Source organism: Anguilla rostrata, chromosome 2, assembly GCF_018555375.3.
Source record: "Anguilla rostrata isolate EN2019 chromosome 2, ASM1855537v3, whole genome shotgun sequence".
Lineage (NCBI taxonomy): Eukaryota > Metazoa > Chordata > Actinopteri > Anguilliformes > Anguillidae > Anguilla > Anguilla rostrata.
The window spans coordinates 27588760-27613738 of NC_057934.1; the positions used below are offsets into that span (position 1 = coordinate 27588760).

Genomic DNA, 24979 nt, shown 5'->3' on the forward strand with positions numbered 1-24979 from the left:
AATGAAGCCGGAATACAGATTGGACAAAATAATAATAAACCTGCTGTCTACCAATCACGTGTTATGGAGCGAAAACCAGCCAGGTCCCATCCAGGGCTGATTGATCAGTGCACCCCTAATTCATTCAGTGTTGCTCAAACTTCCCACCCCATAAACATTTACACATGACCAAATCATACCAAATTTCATACAAACAAATACTGCATAGGCTTCCTGAGTGTATTATTTCCTGGGCGACACAGTTGGCAACTGTACGTTTCCCCAATGGAGCCACTGGCCACAATTCGTCACTGACATGGTCTGGATTCCACTCAAGTCTGTGAGGCTCATGAATGATCTACATTATGATGCCTTAATCAAATGAGCCATCCAAAACTGCATTTTAAGTCCATTCAATTGATCACTGATTATTGAGCTCCAGAAGTATTTTATGTTATGTTATTCTCATTTAGATGGGTAGAGAACCTGGGCATGGGGGAAGGGGTTCTTCCTAAGCTTTTTCAAAAATAATAAATCTAACCTTACTAACTTTGTTTGCAAGACAAGTAAAACGTCTGCTTAAAGTAGGGATGTTAACAGTTAAGCGAATAACAGTCAATCATTAATAAAAATGCTGACTAATATATTTTATTGATTAAATAGTTCAATTTCAGTATACCATATAAATTAATAACCTAATGCTGGTGATTAGATTTTAGACTAGAAAAACGTTACTCCGTCGTTGGACACAAATCCCCTTGACTGGTGGAAAGTTAACGAGTCAAGGTTCCCTCGACAGGCAGCAATAGTAAATGCTATTTGTCCATCAGCGCCATCTGCGCACATCTTCACAGCTGCCGGTCTCACCTTCAGCAGACTGCGCACCAGAATGATCCCATAGCACACAGACATGCTCACAGTCCTTAACAAAAATGCTTAGGTATTAAGGTACGTAATGGCATATAGGCTATGTTGTTCATGTTATGGATATGTTACAGAATTCAGGAATATTGGTCAGGAATAGTGTAGGAACAGGATAATGAAACAAAAAAAATCTCATTCATTTTCCCATCCTTCTCAAATCTTATTGATGTTACAGCTTCATTTCAGTTTCTCCGGAAACATCACACGGTTTCCGCCAGTGTATTGCAAGCCCGGCGGCCCGCCGGACCTAAGCATCGGGGAATTTATTTATTTATTTTTTTTAATGTATTTTTAAGATGTTTTTTAAACTACAGTTACAGTGGGGCGGCTCGGTTGGAAAGCTCACCAGTGACATCTGTTGGTTAAAATGTGAACGCACTATAGGAAAACAGCAGGTCTGAGATCAGTGTTCTTTACCATCATTGTGCGTAATGACGTTCAACACTTGACGCTTCCAACTATCACAAGCTAACGTTACCTAGCAGGCCACCATTTCTTATTTAGTAGGCTAACTACGTTACAAACTGCGTTATCACTTCATCTCGTTGGTAAGGACATTCTTTTTATATTAACTTAAGCAGTGTGTAGATAACGTTATAATAGAAGCATGAATGTAAAGTTCGATACATTGTAACATTACATGACTTAATTGCCATCGAATTAACGATTTCACTTGTTTATTAATAATGTTAGCTTGATGACATTGATGTGCACGACAACGTTGTCATAAAATGTTTCCCGACCATGAAAACTGCCTGACTTGTTTACATTTGGACAGATGTGGCTACTGAGTAAATCGTTGTTTCTGTCGCAGCATTTTCGACACAAGTAATATTGGAAAAATCCTAAAATTTCTTCTTACGGTGAAGATTGCATGACCGGCAACCGTAGAAATGTGGTAACACAGTGGCAAAATTAGGCTATATCTAGAAATACCATCTTTGGGGAAAAAACGCTGCGGTTGAGGGTCAGGCACTCTTCACGGTAAGAAGAAATTTCAGGATTTATTTCGATATTGCATGTGTCGAAAGGGCTGCAACGGAAACAACGATAGATTTATGTGTCCAAAATGTAGGCAGTTTTCACAGTCAGGAAAAATTTTATGACAACGTGGTCATTTAGCTAACTTAGCTAGCTAGCCAAACAGTCAGTAACACAGATACTTCCTTTGTGACATTTAGGGATAATGTCAAGGAGGAAAGGTACTGTAAAAGCTAAAAAATCTTAGACAGTTTTTAAATGTTTAAATGTGCCCAGCATTCCAAGGCTTGTTGTAAGATTCAGTAGCTAATCAGGACTTGAATACAAGTTTTTGTAGAGTGTAAAACTTGTGTTATTTATTTTATTTAATTTCTTTTGTTGTTGTTGAAAACACAGAATTCCAAGACTGTACATTGTTGTCAGATTCTTTGTAAGACTCTGCTATGCTGTAAATAGTTGTAGATTTTTTTAAATGTGTGTTGAATAAATGACTTATTTATAATTCACATTACGTAGTCATATTTTCAAATCTCCAGTCAGCTTTTAGCACTGACTTAATGTAGGGCCCTGCGTTATAGCTTTTATAAATTCTCAATTCTGTGAGTTCGTCCGTGATTCTGTTATCACAGAAACTATAGGGCCCTACCTTAATGCTGCCATCAGTCTGTCGCTGGCCCGCGCCGGGCCCCCATCAAAAAAGACACTTGGCCGCTGGCCCGCGCCGGGCTGCCAGCCCCCGTCAAAAGATACTTGCTTCCAGGCCTAACAACTTTTCTCGGGGAAACCCTGCATCAGTAGCTTCAACTGAAGAGAAAAAGACCTTTGATTTGACTGTTGAGATTACCTGCTCAATTTCATCATTTTTCATGTGTTCAATTTGCCTTCATTTGGAAAGCCTGTGATTAAATTAAGTGTACTGTAGGTGGTGACATTATGTACTGCTCATACTTCAAACTTATTTTAAAATATTCAGACACACCCCCACAAACAACCATGACCTGCAGCTGTAGAAGCACTGCATTATTTGAACCATCGGAACTCATTTACACGTCTACTGTACAGGACAGGTTCTGTTACATAACTTCCAATCAATAGCTTATTCGGTGGTAGAACCAGCCTGAAATTCCAGCTGTTCAGGTAAAATACGTTGGATTTTGTGAATCTCACTGTGTAAGAGCATCATGAGCCTGGATGAAGATATCTTGGGCTTGGGCAGGGAACTCCTTTGTGTTGAACTCAGAGTCAAGCTCCTTGATCTTGCGTATTCTGCAAATACAAAGACATTATTAAACCCTTCATGTAGATTCCAAATCTGGCCAATCTTTGCCCATTTATGTAGAATTCAATTTTAGGCTTAATAACTCAAGATGTCAGCATCACAGAGACCTGGAAAATGGCTTAACCCCTTTGCACCAGCCCCTTAGTGGCTGGGACACTGGCGTGCTCCGATTGCTGAACTCAGACATTCATTGCTCTGGCAACTATGAGTGGAAACAACAAAACTCTGTGTTTTAGCTCTATTACTACACAATATACAAGAACAATGCTAAATACGGAGTTTCTGAGTACCACCATTGTTGCGTAGGTCGTCCATTGAACCCCCTCCTGTCTCATCTGCAACCATACCCTCCAAGCATGACACACTGAACAATAGCATTATAAAAATACTCTTTCACCACCAAATATTTGTATTCCATCATAGCAACAAGATAAAGCCAACAATAACCCAAAAGTATGCTAATGCAGCGGTGAAAAATGCTGCTTACGGAACAGCGAAATACACAAGAGGGATTTTCATGGAATTTTTGTACGAGGTCATTCTACTGTCAATATCGGTGACTAAATATGGAGTAAATATACAATCTTACCATTGGTTTTACATGTAAATATGTCCCTTTCAATATTCAGCGCTCATTTATTGTCTTGAACAATCCTTTTTTGAGAAATAAACATGCAAATAGAACATGGGGGTAGGTATTTACAACAGCATCATGCAAAACCTCACTTTCATTTTATGACAGCGTAATTCCTTTCAGTTTGTTCATCTTATTTTCGATATTGTTGTATTCGCATTAGACAAAAGTTAGCCTTTGCTAATAATCGTCAGAAAATTTGTATTGGGCGCCAACTAACAGCCCTAGCTGTTGGTATGGAACGTAAATGGCATGGAAAATACTCATTCAAATTTTATGTGTGCTGATATGTGCTAGATGAACGTAAGAGTTCCTTTGGAATGATCATGATAGTAACATGTTGTTCCATCCCCGTGCAACAAAAGATTACATACTGTAGAGTACTGAAAAACATACAAGTGTGAATGATTACATATTTAGGTATGAGTACTACAGTATGTCGCAATGTTTTTGCATGTGATATCAATGTTTCATCTTAAACCATCATAAAGAGACAAATGTATATGCTTTATAATGTACAAAAACCATTCATTCATTTTTGAAGAGGTTTTGGACCCCTAGATATCTTACAGCCCTATACTGATAAAAAATATGGTAATTCTCACTTGAAAATGATGAAAAACCAAGTTGCATAAGTCAAAACTGTTCATTTGCATTGAAATATATGATTGTGTTATAATTTACAGAAATGCACAATTTAGGTGGTTTGGATAGATTTGGAGACACGAAAGGACGGCAGGCTCCACTGCTTCCTTTTTGCTTCAAAGATCTTTAGAATCTTTAGAATAGATCTTTAGTTCCACATATAACCCTCAGATCTTGCATACTTGTGGCCAAGGAGTTTATGATCCAGAGCATGTATAGTCTTACTTGCAATATACATGTGATTTCTCAGTATTTCATTTCAAATGGAAGGAGAACAAGCATTTTCACCAAGATAATTGAATATGTGGTACTTTGTTTCTACCCAAATTATGTATATAATCTAACCTAGTAGTTTTAGAATGTAAATGGTGCAACTGTCTTCATTTAAACCATTTTACAAGTCTCTGTGATGCTCACATCTGGAGTTATAAAGCCTTAAATAGTACACCCCCTAAATGGGTGAGGATTGGGCAGATCTGGCATCTGCACAAAGGGGTTACATGAAGCAAGACCCTTGTACCATTTACAATACGAACTTTACAATGCTAACTAACAAACATATGCCTTAGCCATGCTCAGAATTTCTCAATTATAACGATATTTTCCAAGATATGATGAAAGTAATCGATAAAATTTTTCCAGTTGCAGTGTCTTTTACTGCTACCACAGACTGAATGCGTAATGCAGCTATAATGAGACAAAACTTTTGGTTACGCTGGGCTATACACTATTCTAACCATAAAATTAGACATATTATACATAATTCGAAAGCTTATTCTGTCACCTAATGGATAGATTAATTGTTTGATCAAGCCAGATTGTACTACAAAGGATGACAACACTGTAAACAACGTGTGGTATTACACAGAGCTATTTTGGAAGGTACCCAGGTGTCATAAATGAGCGCATATTTCACAAACAGATTGTATATTTATTCCATATTTGGTCACAGATATTGACAGAACGACATGGTATAATTTTTGAAAAATTCCTTGTTTATTTCAGTGTTCAGTGAGCAGGGTTTTTCACAGCTGTACTGCCATTCCTTCGGCTGTTGTTGGCTTTATCTTGTTGCTGCGATGGAATACAAATTTTTAGTGGTAAAAGAATGTTTTTATGTATGCCCAGATAGACACTACTGTCCAATGTGGCATAGTTGTGCTGAATTACCAACTAATAAAGCTAGAACACAGAGTTCGTGTTTTCAACTCATAATTTGGTTGCAGAAGCACAGAATGTCTGAATTGAGGAACTTAGGTACGCCGGCATGCCAGCCATTAGGGGCATTGTGCGGAGGGGTTAAAAACTTCTGACCTCAATGCATATACTTCCCACTCTAAAAACTCATCAGTAGGCCAAAGAAAGATCAACATGTTTAGAAACTGTCTTACGCCAACAGGGAGGCAGCACTCTGTTTCAACTGCTCTGTGCGCTGCTTCAGTCCTTCTTTTGACAGGCCTGAGAGTCGAGCATCACCCTCTGGGGGGATGTATGGATCAAAGACTCCGGCTGGAGAGAGAACACCACAAACACCACTTAAGTTCACATGCAAGAACAATGATGAATCAGGACAAAATCACGCTCTCAACTTAATGTAGCATCATATCAAGTAACAACATATCCTTGTAACAAAACTGGCTAGAATTTTTATGTAAGAATGCATTTCTCCATTTTGATGTACCCGAAGGAGTGTTGCTATAAGACTGAAGTACATAAGAATATACTGAATGCAGTCATTAGACCAGTACCATAGGCTGAGAGGCACATGTTTACAATGGCAAAGAATAATGTCTGCCTTGTGTAAGGATGTAGCAATGTGACGTTAAATTTAATTCAAATGTACCAGTGCAAGAAATGTTGACAGCTCTTTCCATGTATTCCTGTCGTACAACAACACCGGCTTGGCCAGCTCTTGCTTCCAGGTTGTCAGGGCTGTGCCCTTTACCACCAACTACTGGTGGGATGAAGTAGCGCTTCTTAGTCCGGAAAGGGATAACAGAGGGAAAGTGACGCTGCACAGCTGGGTCCAACAAAGCTTCTGCATTCTACATAAAAACACAAAAGGCAATATAAATACATCAGTCATAGTGCAAACCAAACATTTTCCAATGACCCACTGCAATGAATGGCTATCTTACCATAATCATTCATGCTTAGTGCAACTCACAAACAAGGACAAGTAACAAGTACAATACAAAGAGATTTAGACAAGTCACACCCCAGATGGGTTTCACAGTTTTTTTGCCAAAAGGGAACATAAGTGATACATCCATCGTTATTTATCTGTACTGCAGATCTAATACTTGCATCTTTAATTACGTGACAGTTTATCAGTGTGCCCAGTTATGCTTTCTGGGAGTTCATTCGACAACACCTACTATTTACTATTTGCTTCTATTTACTCATTCAAATCTCCATTAAAAGATACTTTTTCATACAACACAACTTCCCTCTCACTAAAGCTCTCCCCACTACTTGCTTTACTCTGCAGCTCATATTATTTTTACTGTATTTACCTTTATGTTCTTATTTGAATTAATCACAAAAAACTGTTTGTTTTAAGTGAAATGATAGCATTTGCCAAAAGCCTCGAAAGACATGATATGAAATTGATCAGCCCTAATGCTAGCGTCAGCCTGCTCCCCATCAAGGGTCATCAGCACAAATATTTCATAACTGCTACAGCTCCGTACATGTCTACTGTACTTCAAACAACATGCACTCACCACTGGGAAGATTTCTGAAGATTCAAACCTTGTGGTAGTGTTATTCCTGCATGTAACTTAGCTCTTCTCATGATAAGCATACAATTAAACTAGCTAAAAAACATCAAACAGTCCAGGCAAAGATATCAAAAATGTGCATTTGCAACATTTATAATGTTATATACCTTTACATCTAGCTAGCTAGCTAACTACAAATACAATCTTAAATTTTAGTGCTAGCGAGCTATATCACAGTCGTCACACAGTTAGCTAGCTAGTCTAGTTCGCTTTAAATGACAATTGTCACGAAGATCCTAGCTAGCTACAGTCGTGGCCGAACATATTGGCACCCTTGCATTTTTTTCAAATAACACACCATTTCTACCAGAAACTTGTGGAATTAAAACATCTTTTGGTATCCACCATGTATTTCTTTGGTTTGCAGAGGAACAAAACAAAAAAGCTGAAAAAAATACTGAATTCCTAGCTTATTCCATACGGAAATCCAAAAATGGCCTGGACAATATTATTGGCACCTTTTTAGAAGTTGCAAGAAATAACTGGATTTCAAGCAGGTGATGCACCTTGAACTCACCTGTGGTGAGTCACAGGTGCCTGCAATCTAATAATCACTAATTCAACCAATTTAAATGGAGCAAAGCACTCATTCTGCTGTTTTGTGTCACTGCGTGTACCATACTGAGCATGGAGAAAAGAAAAAAAGCAGAGAATTGTCTGAGGAGGTCAGACAGAAGATCGGAGCCAAGCATGGACATCTCAAGGCTACAAGTCCATCTCCAGAGACCTTGATGTTCCTGTATCCACCGTGCGCAATGTTATCAAGAAGTTTAAGGCCCATGGTACTGTAGCCAACCTCCCTGGAAGAGGACGCAAGAGAAGAGTTGACCAAATATTGCAACAAAGGATTGTTTGAATGGTGGAGAAAGGACCTGACAACTGCAAAACAGATTCAAGCTGACCTTCAGACACAAGGTACAACTGTTTCAACTCGCACCATTGGTCGCCAACTCAATGAAAGGGGATTCTATGGTAGGAGACCCAGGAGGACCCCACTGCTGAGAGAGAGACACAAGAAAGCCCGACTGGAGTTTGCCAAAACACACCTGAACAAGCTAAAATCCTTCTGGGAGAATGTCCACTTTGGTGGCCTGTGGCAGGCTTGTTTGCCACAGTCCTGTGGACAGATGAGACCAAATTAGAGCTTTTTGGTAAATCCCATAAACTCTATGTTTACAGGAAAAAAAATGAAGCCTTCAAAAAAAAAAGAACACTGTCCCAACAGTCAAACATGGAGGAGGTTCACTGATGTTTTGGGGTTGCTTTGCCGCCGCTAGTACTGGGTGCCTTGAATCTACTCTGATGTAAACTTATCTGGTTACAATCTGTTTCGACAGGATAGGTCATCTAAAGGTGGGGGGGTGGCAATCCCTACCAAAGTACACCTTCATTACACTTAGCTAAGTCCATTCCTAAACAGTTCGATTTACTTGTCCTTAACATCAAGCTATCCAACAGCTTTTCTCTGTTAGTAGCTGGCTGTTATCGCCCTCCATCAGCACCAGCATGTACCCTTGTGGCCTTAAGCAGTGTCCTGGCGCCTTTCACCAGGTCTGAGCTTGTCCTACTAGGTGACCTCAATTGGGATATGCTTAAGCCTCCTGAGAAAGTTGTGCAACAATTTGACTCCCTAAATCTCCACCAAATCATAGCCCACCCTACCAGGTATGACCCCAATATCCCTGATAAGGCTACATTGATTCTCCACACATGTACCAATCTGGTGTGTTTTGCAATGACCTCAGCGACCACTGTTTCATTGCCTGTGTTCACAAAAGCCTCTCTGTCAAACAGCCTGTCATCATCAGTGATAACCGTATTCTAAAACATTTCAATACTCAAGCGTTCTTACATGACCTGGCCAATGTAAGCTGGTATAGTTTCTGTTCAGGGACCTTTTTAGTGCTGTGATCAACAAGCATGCCCCCATTAAGAAACTACGGATAAAAAATCGCCTCAGTCCCTGGTTTAATCGAGATTTGGCAGCGCTGCTACAACAAAAAAATGTCGCCTGGCACAAAGCACGTCTATCCAGGTCTGCCACTGACAGACTTTTGTTTCATCAGATCCAGAATAAGGCCACACAAGCTGTGCGACAGGTCAAAGCTGGCTACTTTAAGAAGCAATTTACATTATGTGGCGCTGACCCCAATACATTTTGGAAAACGGTGAAAAAACTCGAGAACAAATCCTCTTCTCTGCCCTTGTCACTTAAAGTGGATGATCTTGTAGTTACAGATAAGAACTCTATGGCTGATATCTTCAATCGACACTTTATAAAGTCTGGTTTTGTTTTTGAGTCTTTAATCACCACCTGTATATCAAAGAGTCCCTCGCCCTTAAGCCCTAACCCTTAGCCACCTGCAGCCCCTAGTCCTGTTTGCCCTCCCAGCCTCCATGCTCCCCTTCACAGTTTTTCCCTCTGGCCCATCTTGGAAGGGGAGGTTTTCAGGGAATTGATCTCTCGGGACCCCAAAAAAACAGCTGGGTCTGATAAGCTTGCCACGTTTTTTATCAACATTGTGATCAGGCTGACCCAAACAGTTACAGGCCCATTTTTATCTTGCCTTGTGTTTCCAAGGTATTTGAAAAACTTGTTAACAAACAGCTAACTGACTATCTGGATGTGTATGGTATACTATCTGGGGTGCAGTCTGGTTTTCGTTCTGGGTACGGTTGTGTTACAGCTACTTTAAAGGTTCTCAATGATATTACATCTGCATTAGATGTCAAACAACACTGTGCTGCAATATTCATTGACCTTGCCAAAGCTTTCGATACGGTTGATCATACCATTCTTATACATAGACTGAGCAGCATTGGGGTCACTAATCACTCACTGGCTTGGTTCTCTCACTATCCCTCTCACCGGGTGCAACGCGTGAGGTATGAGAACCTTCTCTCTCACCCTCTCCCAGTCACCAGGGGTGTCCCCCAAGGCTCCATACTTGCTCCCACACCATTCTCCATATACATCAATAACATCCATCAGGCTGCTGGTAACTCACTCATTCACCTAGGGTAAACGTCCCTATTAAGCCCACGTACCATATAAGCCCACTTGCAACTTCTGAGTCAAATCAAAAAAAACTACATCATCATTTTTTGCTGTGTGATGTTTTTTCGAATGAAGCTGCTTGTTATGTAAATGACACTTTTTATTGTAAGTCAATCACATTTGTCGATATTGAGTTATCGAAGCATGTGTGTGGCATGTGCATGCTGATCCCAGAAGAAGTTGCAAAAAAACTTAGGTGATTTTGGTACCCTCAGAAAATAACATTTTTTGTATATTTCTACTCCTGTTTTTGGAAAGTACTCACTTGTTATCAAAATTTAAGCGATTAGTGTTTTGAATGAGACATATGTTAGAATATTACCTGAATTAGAAATATTGTGTCTTTTGAAATCAAAATATGAGTTTTAGCACACTAGCAAACAGACCACATGCTGCATCAATACAGTAGCTACATAGTATGGTTCATTGCAATGACATAAAGCATGATAAGCATGTATAGTTTATATTTTTGTATGCAGTTTATATTATTATACTGTTAAATAGACAATAAATGTGTATGTTTATCTTTATTTATTTTTTAATTAACATTTTTACCTGGTGGGCTTAAAGGGGACTCTAGCAAAAAAATTATTTATCAACAAATCATGAAGTGGGCTTATTTGGAACACCCATGGGCTTAAAGGGTACGTTAGGTACCCATTAAGCCCATGCCAGACTTTTGACATATTTTGACAAATTAAACAATAAAAACATTAGAAATGGGTATAAATGAATTATTGACACTTCAAATGAGAGATTAGACTTTCATTATAACTAAAATGTTCTCACTTAAATTGGGTCAGTATACATGAAAAATGTCTGAAAAGCGGATTTGGTGGGCTTAATAGGGACGTTTACACTTGATTCACTCTTTACCTCCGCTAGATAACGTCTTACTCTTTGAGATCATGTAGTAGAAATAAAATAAGAAAATATAATTCATTTAACTTACTGAGAATATATAATAAGAAATAATGAGGCTGTGTCAATAGCTAATGCGTTATTGCGAGCAAGTGTGTCATCTAGTCACGCATCAGAGCGCATTGTAGTTATTTTCACCACCAAATTCTTATGGACAGGGAAGCTTGCTAGATAGTCTTACTCTTTGAGATCACGTAGTAGGAATAAAATAAGAAAATATAATTAATGTACTGAGAATAGATACTAAGAAATAATAACAAATTAATAACACCAACAACAATAATAATAATATTAATAAAAACACATGTTTGAAACTGGAAAACAGACTTTTTTAAATTCATTTTTTATAGATGGCTGGAAAAGAAAGGAGTAAAAGCAAGGTGTGGAGTTATTTTGATTTCACACACTTAAAGATGGTGTTAATATATATATATATTTAATTTAATATCATCTTTTACTTTTTTTACTTTTTTATCTAAAAAGTTCTTTGTGTGTTTATTTCTATTTTTATTTGTTTGCTTATAAGTTAAATGTTCTTAAATATAGAAACTTTAATAAAATATAAGTTTTTCAAATTGATTTGAAAATGTTGCACTTTTTGACAAAATATCGGTAATCGGTGGGCTAGGACTCTCCAAAATCGGGATCGGCATCGGACCCAAAAATCTGGCATCGGTCGGGCTCTACATGTAATATCCCCATAACACTCCTTTGTTTTGTTTTTTTCTTCTCCCCCATATCTCGTTTGTTGACTGTTGTTTGCTTGCCTGTGTTTTCATGTGCCTATGTTTAGTTTGTTATTATTGATGTATTTTGTGCTTTTAACATGCTTTTATCTTCTAGCCCACCTCCCCTTCCCTTAAGTGGCTTTTGTCACTTGTCAGGCCGGTACTTTGGAGTGCAATGTTTCACCCAGTGTCACAAAACTGCGTCTCCAGTAGGACAATGACCCGAAACACACATCAAAAAGCACCCAGGAATGGTTAAAAAAAAAAAAAAAACTGGACTGTTCTGAAGTGGCCAGCAATGAGTCCAGATTTAAATCCCATTGAACACCTGTGGAGAGATCTGAAAACAGCAGTTGGAAGAAGACACCCTTCAAATCTGAGAGAACTGGAGTAGTTTGAAAAAGAAGAGTGGGCCAAACTGCCAGTAGAGAGGTGTAGGAATCTCACTGAAGTCTATAGGAAGTGCTTGACATCAGCTATTCTCTCCAAAGGCTGTGCTACCTAATATTAAATCTAGGGTGTCAATAATCTTGTCAACGCCATTTCTGTTTATCTTATGATTTAAAAGGATATGTTAAGTTCTGAATCAAAAACAAAGTTTCTGTACTATTAACAGTGAAATAAAGAATTGTGGAGACCAAATACTTTTGTCAATTTCAACTTATTTTACAGACAATTGAGTTTTGTTTTTTTTTTTCTGTGCAAGGGTGCCAATATTTTCAGCCATGACTGTACTAAAAATATAACAGTAGTCACCGCAGTTGTAATTAGCTATCACGCTAACAGATGGCAAAGACAATACGTCCATAATGTTAATATAGCCTAACTGGCAAGCCAAATGTAACTGCTTTTTAACTAGGCTCCTGTAGCTACCCAGTTACCATTTTATCTGTTCTGCCTACAGTGAGACTGGGAGACTGGAATGAGAGACATTCATGGGAGCAACGTGATCCCTTTTTCCTGCTGTGTGTGTTGTGTTGCGTTAGTTTTGTAATATTGTGGAGTGCACAATAAAAGCCTGGGTGCACCTCAGACTTGCGGTCTGTGTGGTTTGTGGAGACAGAAACATCGGAACCAGTTACACACTTTCATTTATTTGTCATTCATGGTAAAGGAAAAATTATTGAATCTATACCTTTGTGTTTCTTTAAGCTACAATTACATTATAGGCATTCAATATACGCTCTTATCCAGAGCAATTTGCATGACTTAAAAAATAAAAATAAAAATTACACAGCATTTACATTGGGGCGACATAAATATATGTTCTATAATTTCTAAATGGTTCATATGATATGTATGAAAATACCCTCAAATTAAAGCTGACAGTCTGCACTTCAACCTCATTGTCATTGTATCCTTTCAAACTCAAAGTGCTAGAGTACAGGACCAAAATAACAAAAAATGTGTCCAATGAATTATGGTGCTCACTGTAGCTCAGGAGGTAAGAGCAGTTGTCTGGTAGTTGGAGGGTTGCCGGTTCGATCCCCCACCCTGGGTGTATCGAAGTGTCCCTGAGCAAGACACCAAACCCCTAATTGCTCCCAACGAGCTGATTGGTACCTTGCATGGCAGCCTTTCACCATTGGTTTGTGAGTGTGTGTGTGAATGGGTGAATGAGAGGCATCAATTGTAAAGCGCTTTGGATAAAATAATATAATAATATCCACTGGTTTCCTGAAAAAATGATGGGCGGCGCCATTACGTTCTACAACGTTGGACTACATCCGTAATTTTGTGCCTAATTTCCGCTTTAGCGATTACAAGTCAGCGGTAGCTAACCATAACAGTGTGATTATTTACTTTTGCCTATGTTATTTTAACAAATGTCAAGTAGGAGTACTGGGATTACATGTGCGGTTTGATGGTGTGATTACAGTTATAGAAAAAGAAAAACAATTTTAGAAAGACGATGCTTTGAACATCCCCACCTGAAACGAGAAGACTGCCCGTCTCCGCCCCCCTTTAATTTCTACAAGCTCCCCAGTGAAGACGAAGAGAAGAGGGAATGGTTACGTGCTTTTAAATTGAAAAATCCCCCTAAAACCCTGTACGTACTTCCACTTTACCGAAAAGAAACCAACTGAAGAAAACCCCTACCCTGAGTTGTTTCTTAGTTATGAACGACCACCATCAAAGAAAAGACGCAAGCCTGTCCGCCTGAAGCCGACGGGAACCGATGATGCTGGACTCCGGCCCGGAGTTGATGACACCACCGCTGGTAAGTATCGATAGCTAAACCATAACAGATAGCTAGCTAGCCAACTATCAAGTCACATGTATGTACTGTAGCCTATATTTTGTTTATTGTTGTGTTGTTATCAATAGTATTAGGTGTTAATCAGTTCGACCAATTTGCCTGGATAAGCTAGAACGTTAGCTAGCTAGCTGTAACCTATAATAGCTATCGACCACAGCTAGCTCTGCTCAAGTAATTGTTGGCTATCTACATGAGTTGTTATCGATAGATATAACATTATACTCTTGGCTAACTATTGAGTTATCATTTGTATCATGTTTTTGTAGGTTCTAACGACGCACCTTTCCATGACACTATCGATACTGCTGGCAGGTTGGAGACACATGACAATACCAGTAAGCTAAAAAATTACACCTAACGTTAGCTATAGGTAACGTTATGATAATTTATCAGTAGAAAATTGATCATGTCCGTGACGCTACGTGTAACATAGCCTATTTATTGCTGCTTTCTGTGAGTAGGGGGGAAGATGATTACCAGTGGGTAAGATGAGCCACCCCATGTTTCAAGGAATCTTTCAAACGTTTCAAACTCTTAATAACTATTGAGTTGACACTACTATCATGTTTTTGTAGGTGCTGATGACACAGGACCTGGACCCGGAGATACGCTGGACCTGGAGCCACAGAATGCTAACTTAGGTGAAAAGCCACAAATGTGCTCAACACAAACCCAGTGGGAAGATCCTGTTTTAACTGATCATAACTACAGAAAGGCAAATGAAGAGGTGACTGTTAGGCATTAGTGATGTACACCGGCATACCCCTTGCAACCTTTCACACACTAGTGTCATGTCTAGAACCCTTTGGCAGTGATGCCTTCAAGATGGACATTAAAGACCAGGGCTGCGTTTCCCAGAGTCTCCTTAGCACTACGTGCGTCGTAAGGTATCCCTTAAGCTCTTCCTTTAGCTCTCGAGCTGTTTCCCAGCGTCTCCTTAGCTAAGGTATACCTTAATTAAGGTATACCTTTAAAAGGGTGGTCTGAGGCACTTGTAAGCTGTCCCTTAGCGATGCGCTCTGCGGTTTCAGCCTTATTATGCCAACATTTTGCTTTTAAAATGGACAGTTGTACTACAGTGCGCATCTAGTAGCACATCGGCATGCGAAAATGAGTTTAATATTTACTTTACGAAAAGTAATTATCCAATCAACGTGTCTGTGCATAGCACGTCATGAGAATGTTGTCGTTTTACCTGTCTATCCCCATCATGATGGTAATTAAGTATAGGGCCTATCCATGATAATAATCCAATTTGTGAAAAGAAAAAAAAGTTTTTTTTAATTTATACGTAGTGGCGCTAACTTAGGATATGGCTTTTCCGACTGCATACCCTGTAGAAATTAGTTCGTTTGTGTGTGAGTCAATGATCACACTGACTTGGAACAAACCGCCGGTTTATTAAGAATATAAAACCTGTGTGTGCAAAAACAACGTTGAGTGAGTCTACTTGCATGACCGAACTAGAACACGTTGATTGGCTAACCATAAACACACATACAGGTACAGTGGCTCATAATGGACAAACATAGCCAAATGATCTACATCCCTTTCCTTTAGCTCACACCTCCTATATAAAACAAAATAGCACTGGGTAAATATCAACATTACGGAACATTTTTCTTACCATGTTGTTTTACGATTTTCGGTAAACAACCCAATAATGATATTCTTGGTTAAACTTAAGATTATCCAACAGCAAATTAAGGTGGATGAACAAATCACTTTAACAGGTAGACCTATTCATAAGGCACCCGGTATATAATTCATCATGATCATTTTCCACAGACGCGCTTTTGCCTTTCATCTACGATCATTTTTGCATAGCAGAGAAAAGTTCGCGGGAATCAGTGCAGTGCAGTGATATGCTGCTACAGTTGCCTATATATTGTGTGACAAAAACAAATTAACATTAGACCTTTGTTTCAATAAGAACAAAATAATTCACCCATATGTAGCCTATATCCTTTCCCCTGGGCTTCCACGAAGTCCCAGACTATGGCTTATATGTCCCGATTGACGCTTTTTATTTTATCCATTGTAGCCTATGTACGTATTTATTGAAACTATCACAAGATCTCGTCTTAACGGACTCTTAATGAGATTAGCAGATAATCTCTAGTAGGCATAGCTTCCTCTTCTGCAATATTAGATTGATGTAAAATGATTATGACAACACGTGTAATATTAAAACGTCATTCACAAGCCTTTACAAGTGAGACAATCGATTCGCTTGGCATCGATTGATAAACTTTTCAGCACCACAGTGAAGGCCAGCTCCAACTTACGATGTACCTTTAAGTTGTCCCTTAAGAGTTGCCTTAAGGTATAGTCTGGGAAACACTCGTAAAAAAGCGGTTTCCCTTAAGAAGGTATACCTTAAGAACCTTCGTAAAACGTTAAGGTACATCGAAACTCGGAAACGCAGCCCAGATTTTAATGACACTCATGAAACTAAAGCTTAACTTAATTCTTGGTGATCTGGCAAAAAGATTCAGGATATCAAAAGGTATGGTCAGCAAAGTCATTTCATTTTGGTTTGACACCATGGAGAAAGTCACAAGGGATTTCATTCCTTGGCTCCCAAAGGAAACTATTCAAGCTACTATGCCTGCAGCATTTAAGATGAACTATCCCAACACAACATGTATTCTCGACTGCAGTGAGAGTTTACTACAGAAGCCCAAAAACCTTGATTCCCGAGGGGAATCCTACAGCCACTACTATTCACATAACACGGTTAAGTACCTAGTGGCTGTAGCTCCAAGTGGGTTAATTATGTTTATTTCATCCGCATATGGTGGCCGCTGTAGTGACAAGTTTATAACATATGACTGTGGAATCCTGGATTATTTAATTCCAGGTGACGAGGTAATGGCTGAAAGAGGTTTCCTGATAAGAGATGTGTTATTTGAGCGCAAAGTTAATTTGGTTGTGCCATCTTTAACAAATAAAGGTGCACAACTGACAGAGGAGCAAGTCACTTCTACTAGAAGAATTGCAAATGTCAGAATTCATGTTGAACGTGCAATTAGGCGCTTAAAGGTTTTTAAAACATTATCGCAAACTGTGACAATCAGCCTTGCTCCTAAAATTGACAAGATTTTAAGAATATATGCTACTCTTGTCAATCTACGAGATGATCTCATTTGTGAGTAAGCTAACAATAAAGATAACAAGGATGAAACCACATTGGTCAAGTGCTGAACTAATGCTGCACTTATTCAATCACAAATTGTCATGTGAACAAAAATTCCAATTGTGAACAAAAAGCACAAGAACACTACTTGTGTAATTATTTAATGTATTTGCTGTTTAAAACAAATAGGGCTATATTACATTGTTTTTAAGATGCAGTGCTGTTTTATGAACAAATTGTGAACAAGAAATGTATCCTGAATAAAATTATTTGGTTGATTATTTCATGTATTTGCTGTTTAAAACAAATAGGGTTATATTACATTGTATATTACATTGTTTTTAAGATACAGTGCTGTTTATGACCAAATTGTGAACAAATGAAATGTATCCTAAATAAAATTATTTGGTTGATTATTTCATGAAATGTCATGAAATACATACTACTTTGAAATTTGAACTTGCTCTTTCTGTTACAGTTAATCTGTACCATGACATAACATTAGTGTTATACTGTTTGCCATACCCCATCATACATTGTTATCCATCTAGTGCTCTGTAATTCACACTCTACTCTTTAGTTACGATCTGCACATATCTGTGATTAAGTTTTAGCCTTCCACCGAGGTATTCATCAACAATTCTAGGCAGCATATTTGCAAAGTAGAAAGCCCTCAACCGTTTCATGTGCTCTGCCACAAACACCTCATCAAATTGTACATTAAGGACCACATTTTCAGCAGGGGTCCAAATCATCAGTTTGGACAATTTCAGACCTGTGCAAAACATCCCAAGTTGCACTTACATATAGTAGCCCCTGCTGCCATTCTTTTGAAGCTCCAGCTCTCCATTCACTATCTTGACCTCACTGTTTTTGTGGGGAAATTGTTCTGCGAGTGAAGGTGAGTACTTAATTTCAGGGCACTTAATTTCTAACAGTTCACTTGATTCAATGATTCCATCTGGGCTAGCTGACAGCCATGGCTCTGAGACACTTACTACTGTACCTTTATGCGACACCCCCAGTCCCTTTGTTTTCAGAAAGCTACAGCCTACAGGCTCTTGTTCTTTCCCATAATTTGTGGCAGCATGTGCTCACATGAATTTATCAGAATTTGTTGTTGAATGCACAGGCACTCTTTTGGCTGAACTTGCTGTAATTCTAATCTTCCTAGTGCTGTGCCACAGCTCAGATGAACTCTGCTCCCTAGTTTCTTCCTCTAGCATTGCAGCCTTTGTGTCATCAACTTCTATGTACATTTTGTAAAATGCCCTGCATTTTTCACAGTTTAGAGTGTCGGTGTGGCTGAAGGATTGCTGATGTGGCTGAGGTGTTATCATTAGCATTTGGTGCCAATGGGATTGCAGCATAGCACTTTCCTAGAAGTGTGTTCTTTAAGAGGAAGAGGGGTTTGGTGGGTGCATTCTCTACACTGTCTTTAAAGTCCTTGTGTGATAGATAATGTGGTGTGTTTGGTAGACTTGGAGCTACGGCTCTTAAGGTTTTTTGATGTTCCTGCATTCCATCTATGCTGCTCATCAGTACATGCAAGTCACGTCTTGCCACTTGCTACAGCATTCTGCACCTTTACCAAAATAAACAAATAATAAGAAAAAATGACATCTGGCATCACATATGATGTAGCTGGTCTCAGCATACCTATTTAGAAAAAAGCTCTCTACCATAGCATGTTAGTCTGTACCCTGACTAGAGACAAACAACATACATGCAATATGAATTAGTGGTTACTTTATTAGTTATTGATAATGCTTAAGAAAGGGGAAGACTGAAGAGAATAATTTGCAAATGTGTAAAAGATTTTGGCAGGCCTAACTCACTTGAAATAATCATATACTTTCAGAGTCCAGGGCTGAAAAGGGAAAAAAGGCATCTGGTCAGTTGTGAGCTAGTGATGTAGCAACTTTGGGATCCCTACCTACCTTCCATAAAACTGCTGCTGCGTGACTACATGACTGTCCGAGACCGGCAACACAGGTGCACCCTACAGTCCACTCTCTCTACACATTATCCAAGCAACATGATTTGGGTTGTTCACACTCTGGCTTGGTTCAACTTCTGCCTTTAAGAATATGAATCCTTTGTGTTTAGCGCATAGAATCTTACCAATCCAAATACCAAGTCGCGCACATATAACCGTTATAGGATTGCAAGGGATCATGGGAAAGGTTATAGTTCAGGAAACTCGTGGATAATGCAGTCCATATAAATGCAGTCCATTTACATTGCATCCATTTATACAGCTGGATATATACTGAAGGTTAAGTACCTTGCTGAAGGGTACAACAGCAGTGTCCTACCTGGGAATCTATTTGCACAATAAGAACAAGCAACTAGGTGAACTATTAGCCAAACTTGGCAGGTCTTGTTGAAAAGCTGTTGGATGAGTGACGTACAGAATGTGATGTGGAAATAATAAGTAACACTAAACTCACTTTTTCAGTTAACATAAATGCGCTCCAGTGGGGCCATAACATTTTCCAGGACTCCATCTTTGAGCAAACCTCCATGTTATAAACTTGAGAGTGAAGCCTCCAATTGAGATCGCAGCTTAAAACCTTTTTCTCTGATCCACTATAATTATAAATACATTTTATAGCACAATGGAATGTTTTTAGGAGAGCTAGCTGGCTTTTCGGCTGCGTGTATTCACTCACTATCAACACAGACCTCCACCCCGGCAATACGCAGTTAGATTAATTGGGAATGGCTGGACCCATTGACACCAATGAGGGCTCATTCGAAAGGTTAGTCTTGTTTAATTTGTTCTGTAACTTGATTGACTTAAAAGTAAACCTATCGCTAATCAAAGGTCTCCTATACAAAATGCTTCTGTACTGAAGAGAGCATGGGGTGGTCAGATAAACCAGATGTGTTCTAAATCGATTCTTTGTCAGATTGAGTTGAAAATAGCGCCTGAGCTAACAGCATTAGCTTGAATACAAGCAGAGGCATCTTGGATTACAGACACATGTACATAGTCAAAGGAGCAAATATTGTATATATCGAAAGTGAATGCAATTTAAAGTGACAATCTCGAAGATTTCAGTTTTGTTCTCTATGGCGGTGCCAATGGCGAGAAGCGGTAATTGCAGGTGTGTTTTTGGACCTCACTTCCCATAGATCCAACCGGATCCAACCAGTGTCGCCTGTGTGACGTCAGTCAGTTGGCACGCCATCTATAACACTTACTATTTACTGAATAAAAAACGGTTGTTATAAAAGTAACGTTATGTACATACTCATTCGTTGTCTAACATTAGGCTAACTCAAGATGTCTTTACACTGCCGAGCCGGGTTAAAATGCCGTAACAAACCTGGGGTAGAATTAGCGATGGTCAATTTCTGCAAACGTTCTTTATCCACCTTTTGTCCGGTATGAACATCTTTACACTGCAGAGAAGAATTTGCGGGATTCGCTGTGGCTCGTGCAATTATGTATCTCGTGCACAATAAGCAGTCTTTTTCGTGAATGATTGTTGTGTGGTATTTTTGAAACAACTGCCTTGCAAAATGTTACCCCTGGTGTTTCTGGTTTTGCTAGCTAAACTGTTCGAGAATAAAGCTGAGCTGGGTGTTAAATTAGCAACCAGAACAAGAAGAATAAAACAAAAACAAAGGAGATTTCATCAAAAAGGGCATAGAGGCTGAAGGAACATATGAGGAAGCGTAATAAAATAATAACAATGCTAATCCATACTGCCGTATTCTTTTATTTAGTTTTCTCCTGCATGACGTCTTCAGAAATCAGACCCGGCTCTGCTCCACATACCCCGGCTTTATTCCGATCATTATAATATATTGATGAACTCGATGGCAATGTAAATAACGGTAACGGTAAGGTTAAGGCCAGTTCAGATCAATGATTCGCAACCTGGCGAAACGGTTTTAGAATGTTGCAGAGAAAATTTCAGCTTTATGAACTGGCTAGTAGCAGAGCCCTTGCCTGTCCTGAGGTTTTAAAAGATCGCCCTTGTCAAATCGCCAAGTGCAGTTTTAGAACGTTTACAATCAGACGTCTTGGAATTTTGAAAGTTGCACCCAGTCTCATAGCGAATCATTGATCTGAACTGGCCTTACATTGCCAATCTCGAAGATTTCAGTTTCGTTCTCTATGGCGGTGCCAATGGCGAGAAGCGGTAATTGCAGGTGTGTTTTTGGACCTCACTTCCCATAGATCCAACCGGATCCAACCAGTGTCGCCTGTGTGACGTCAGTCAGTTGGCACCTGGGCCACGCCAACTATAACACATTATTTACTGAATAAAAAATGGTTGTTATAAAAGTAATGTTATGTACATACTCATTCATTGCCTAACATTAGGCTAACTTAAACTGTCTTTTCACAGCCGAGCCGGGTTAAAATGCTGTAGCAGACCTGGGGTAGAATTAGTGATGATCAATTTCCACACACGTTCTTTATCCACCTTTTGCCCGGTATGAACATCTTTACACTGCAGAGAAGAATTCGCGGTATTCGCTGTGGCTCGTGCAATTATGTATCTCGTGCACAATAAACAGTCTTTTTCGTGAATGACTGTTGTATAATATTTTTGAAACAACTGCCTTACAAAATGTTACCCCTGGTGTTTCTGGTTTTGCTAGCTAAACTGTTTGAGAATAAAGCTGAGCTGGGTGTTAAATTAGCAATCAGAACAAGAATAATAATAAAATAAAGGCGATTTCATCAAAAAAGGGCATCAAGGCTGAAGGAACATATGAGGAAGCGTAATAAAATAATAACAATGCTAATCCATACTGCCATATTCTTTTATTTAGTTCTCAGGCTTGACATCTTTACACAGAAATCAGACCCGGCTCTGATCCACGTATACCCCGGCTTTATTCCTATCATTATAATATACTGATGAACTTGATGGCAATGTAAATAACGGTAACGTTACGGCCAGTTCAGATCAATGATTCGCAACGAGGTAGCATTGCATCCGCGAGACGGTTGGCGAGGTCGGTACCGGTCGGTAGCGTTAGCTAGCGTTTTTTCTAATTGTTAGCTGACATTAGATTGTGTTAATTACATTAGCTAGCTAGCTAACGCAACGTTACCTGATATGAGAGATGAATACTGTCCGCAACGTTGTCTAAACTAATGTTGCCTTTCTTGACATGGTCCGGTAGCTAGCGTTAGCTGTGCAAATAGCTATGTAATTTAGTACCGTTACATTGTCATCAAATGTAATACGAAATCTACAACAACAAATAATATGACCTCTCATGTTACACAATAACTTTTTAGGGTTCCATAACTTTCTCTGTTATTGTAGCAGACACCGGAAAAAACAGTGCGCCGCTCACACACAAGTGAGTTGAAGAGCGAGCCTGTTGCGTTAGCTCCGCCTACCCTCTCTGGCGGAACAACCACTGATGGGTGATGGAAAACGCGTCACTAACTATGCACCGCTTGTGAATTTTTCCCGGGAATGTTGCCACAGACACCCAGTTATTTAATCATAAATAATAATAATAATAATAATATAAATTAATATAATAATAGGCTCAATCACCATTGTGTTACCTAATTCGGCGATAGATGGTGACCTAACAGACATTTATTTTAATGAAAATCTGCAAGATTATTACTTTAAGATATTATATGCATAGGATTATAATCAGATCATAATCAGCATATTAACCATAACACAGAAGTCTGTCTTTCAAGAAAAAGGGATATGAGACGTTTTTAGCCAGATGATGTTTTTAATTCAACATGTTTAAAACGTAAGAATGATGATACAGTAGCAGATTTGTAGGCCTAACATTTTATGCATATCTTGCATTAAATTGAGCAATTATTTTCATACAATCATACTAATTGGGATTCATGTCGATAAGTATGAGTGGACAGGAGGGTGAGCGTGAGCAACCATTCTCAATGTGACAACCATTTCGTTTCACTTGTGACTGGTAGCCTATATTCCTTTTTTTATTCCAATTCCAACCTTGGTAATTAAGTCATATTTTTCACCGGGTTGTCCACGTTTATATAGCCTGCATGAAACAACACGGTAAGAACGCACGGGGCGAAGTAGATGCGCTTTTAGTAGTCCATCTTCGGAACATTGTAGTTTCACCACGGCAGACCCACGTCAATAACATCCGCCGTCGCATAATTACGTACCCTATTGTACGCGCAGTCGGATTCTCTTAGCACCGCGGTTGTCTTTTCCTAAATCCTTATGAATTCTCCTTCACATCTTTCCTTGACCTCATGACGTTTTCCATCGAGGTCAAGGAAAAGAGGTTAGGAAAAGACATAGGGCGTAATTTTTTTGACTATTCGGACGCAGCCGTAGTTTTTGATATTGTATTACATACTCGAAGACCGCCTCCCATTCAGTTTCGCTGCAGCATGCCCCGTTCTTTCCTTTACGCACTTAGCCTATAGCTACGACGTAGTTTCAAACGACCGGTGCCGGCTGGCTAACCTTTACCACCGAGATCCCACCCAGTGGGAAGTACTTCACTAATAAATAAATAAATAAAATCTAAGGTTAGTGGGGACCAGTCCAGTCTATTACAACAAGTCACCTAAGCTAAGGTTAACTTCGTTGTCATCTGGATGTTCGTTGACATCTGGCCAACCCGCGCCACGTTAGTTCAATGATTGCATAACACGATATATCATGCGCTAAGTGCAAAAATACTGCCGTTAATATGCGTATGGGCACAGACTGTAAATGACTTTAAAACAAGGATGCTTGTTAAACGGCTCTTACCTGTACAGTACAGCATACCAGTCGTTGAACACGGATTACCCTACTCAAGGACGCAGCCATTTTGAGAGTGCGGCAGCGGCGTCGGCGGCCACTTGTGGGCGTGTTTCCTATTGACAGACAGTTGTGTTGTTGACCGGGTTTAATGTCGTGTTTCATGTTCATTGTAACATTTAAAGATGTTAATCAGCTGCCTAGCTAGGCTGTCTAATGCCTAGCTAGTGAGTATACAACCAACAACAAAAACATTGTCTTGCTAATTAGCCAGCTAATGACATAATGTCTTCAAAGTTATATCTGGAGAATCCCATGCCTTTTTATAGTAAATTAAGGGGTTCACAGTCATATTTTTTAAGCCAGTTATAACGGAAATACCTAAGAATAAGAATCAATGCGTGATTTTACTTGACACGATTCGAAAACAAAGTTATGCGTGAGTTGTTTTATTAATCGTACTCAGCGTCAGCGGAGAGTTCAACACTAGACTCTGTAACTCCCAAAGCAAAAGAAATCCATTTTAAAAATTTAAATGGAGTGTATCCATCCAGTGAATTGTTACAACAACGATTTGGAATTGAAACCAAAATTGTGTGTAGCTACTTTGCGATGATACTGAAACCACAGATCATTTATTTTTCCAATGTATGTATTCTGAAGCTTTATGGCTTGATGTAGCCTACATGACTGGCTTTACCCAAAGGTTTTTCAACCTGAAAACTATTCTCAAAAGGACATTGTTTATGGAATCGTCATGGACAATAGCAAAGATGACTTTCTGGTTAATAACATCAATTGTATACACACAAATACACAAACCAAAGTATATGAAAATGAAACCTAGGTTTAGTTTATTTTATAATGAGTTTCTTATATAAAAGCCCTTAAAGTCATGAGAAATA

The 24979-nt window shown here is 39.1% G+C and overlaps 1 protein-coding gene across 2 annotated transcripts in view; it reads right to left on the bottom strand.

The window, feature by feature from the left end:
- mrpl45 (mitochondrial ribosomal protein L45) overlaps window positions 1–24260 on the bottom strand; it is a 40617-nt gene extending 16357 nt beyond the window's left edge. For both annotated transcript variants that reach the window (XM_064324509.1, XM_064324508.1), the window contains exons 1-4: window positions 24084–24260; window positions 6286–6487; window positions 5834–5951; window positions 3052–3150 (exon numbers count right to left, since the gene is read on the bottom strand). In XM_064324509.1, coding sequence (XP_064180579.1) covers window positions 3052–3150; window positions 5834–5951; window positions 6286–6487; window positions 24084–24245 — 581 coding nt within the window. In that variant the 5' untranslated portion in view covers window positions 24246–24260. The remainder of the gene's footprint in view (window positions 1–3051; window positions 3151–5833; window positions 5952–6285; window positions 6488–24083) is intronic.
- Between the last annotated feature and the right edge of the window lie 719 nt (window positions 24261–24979).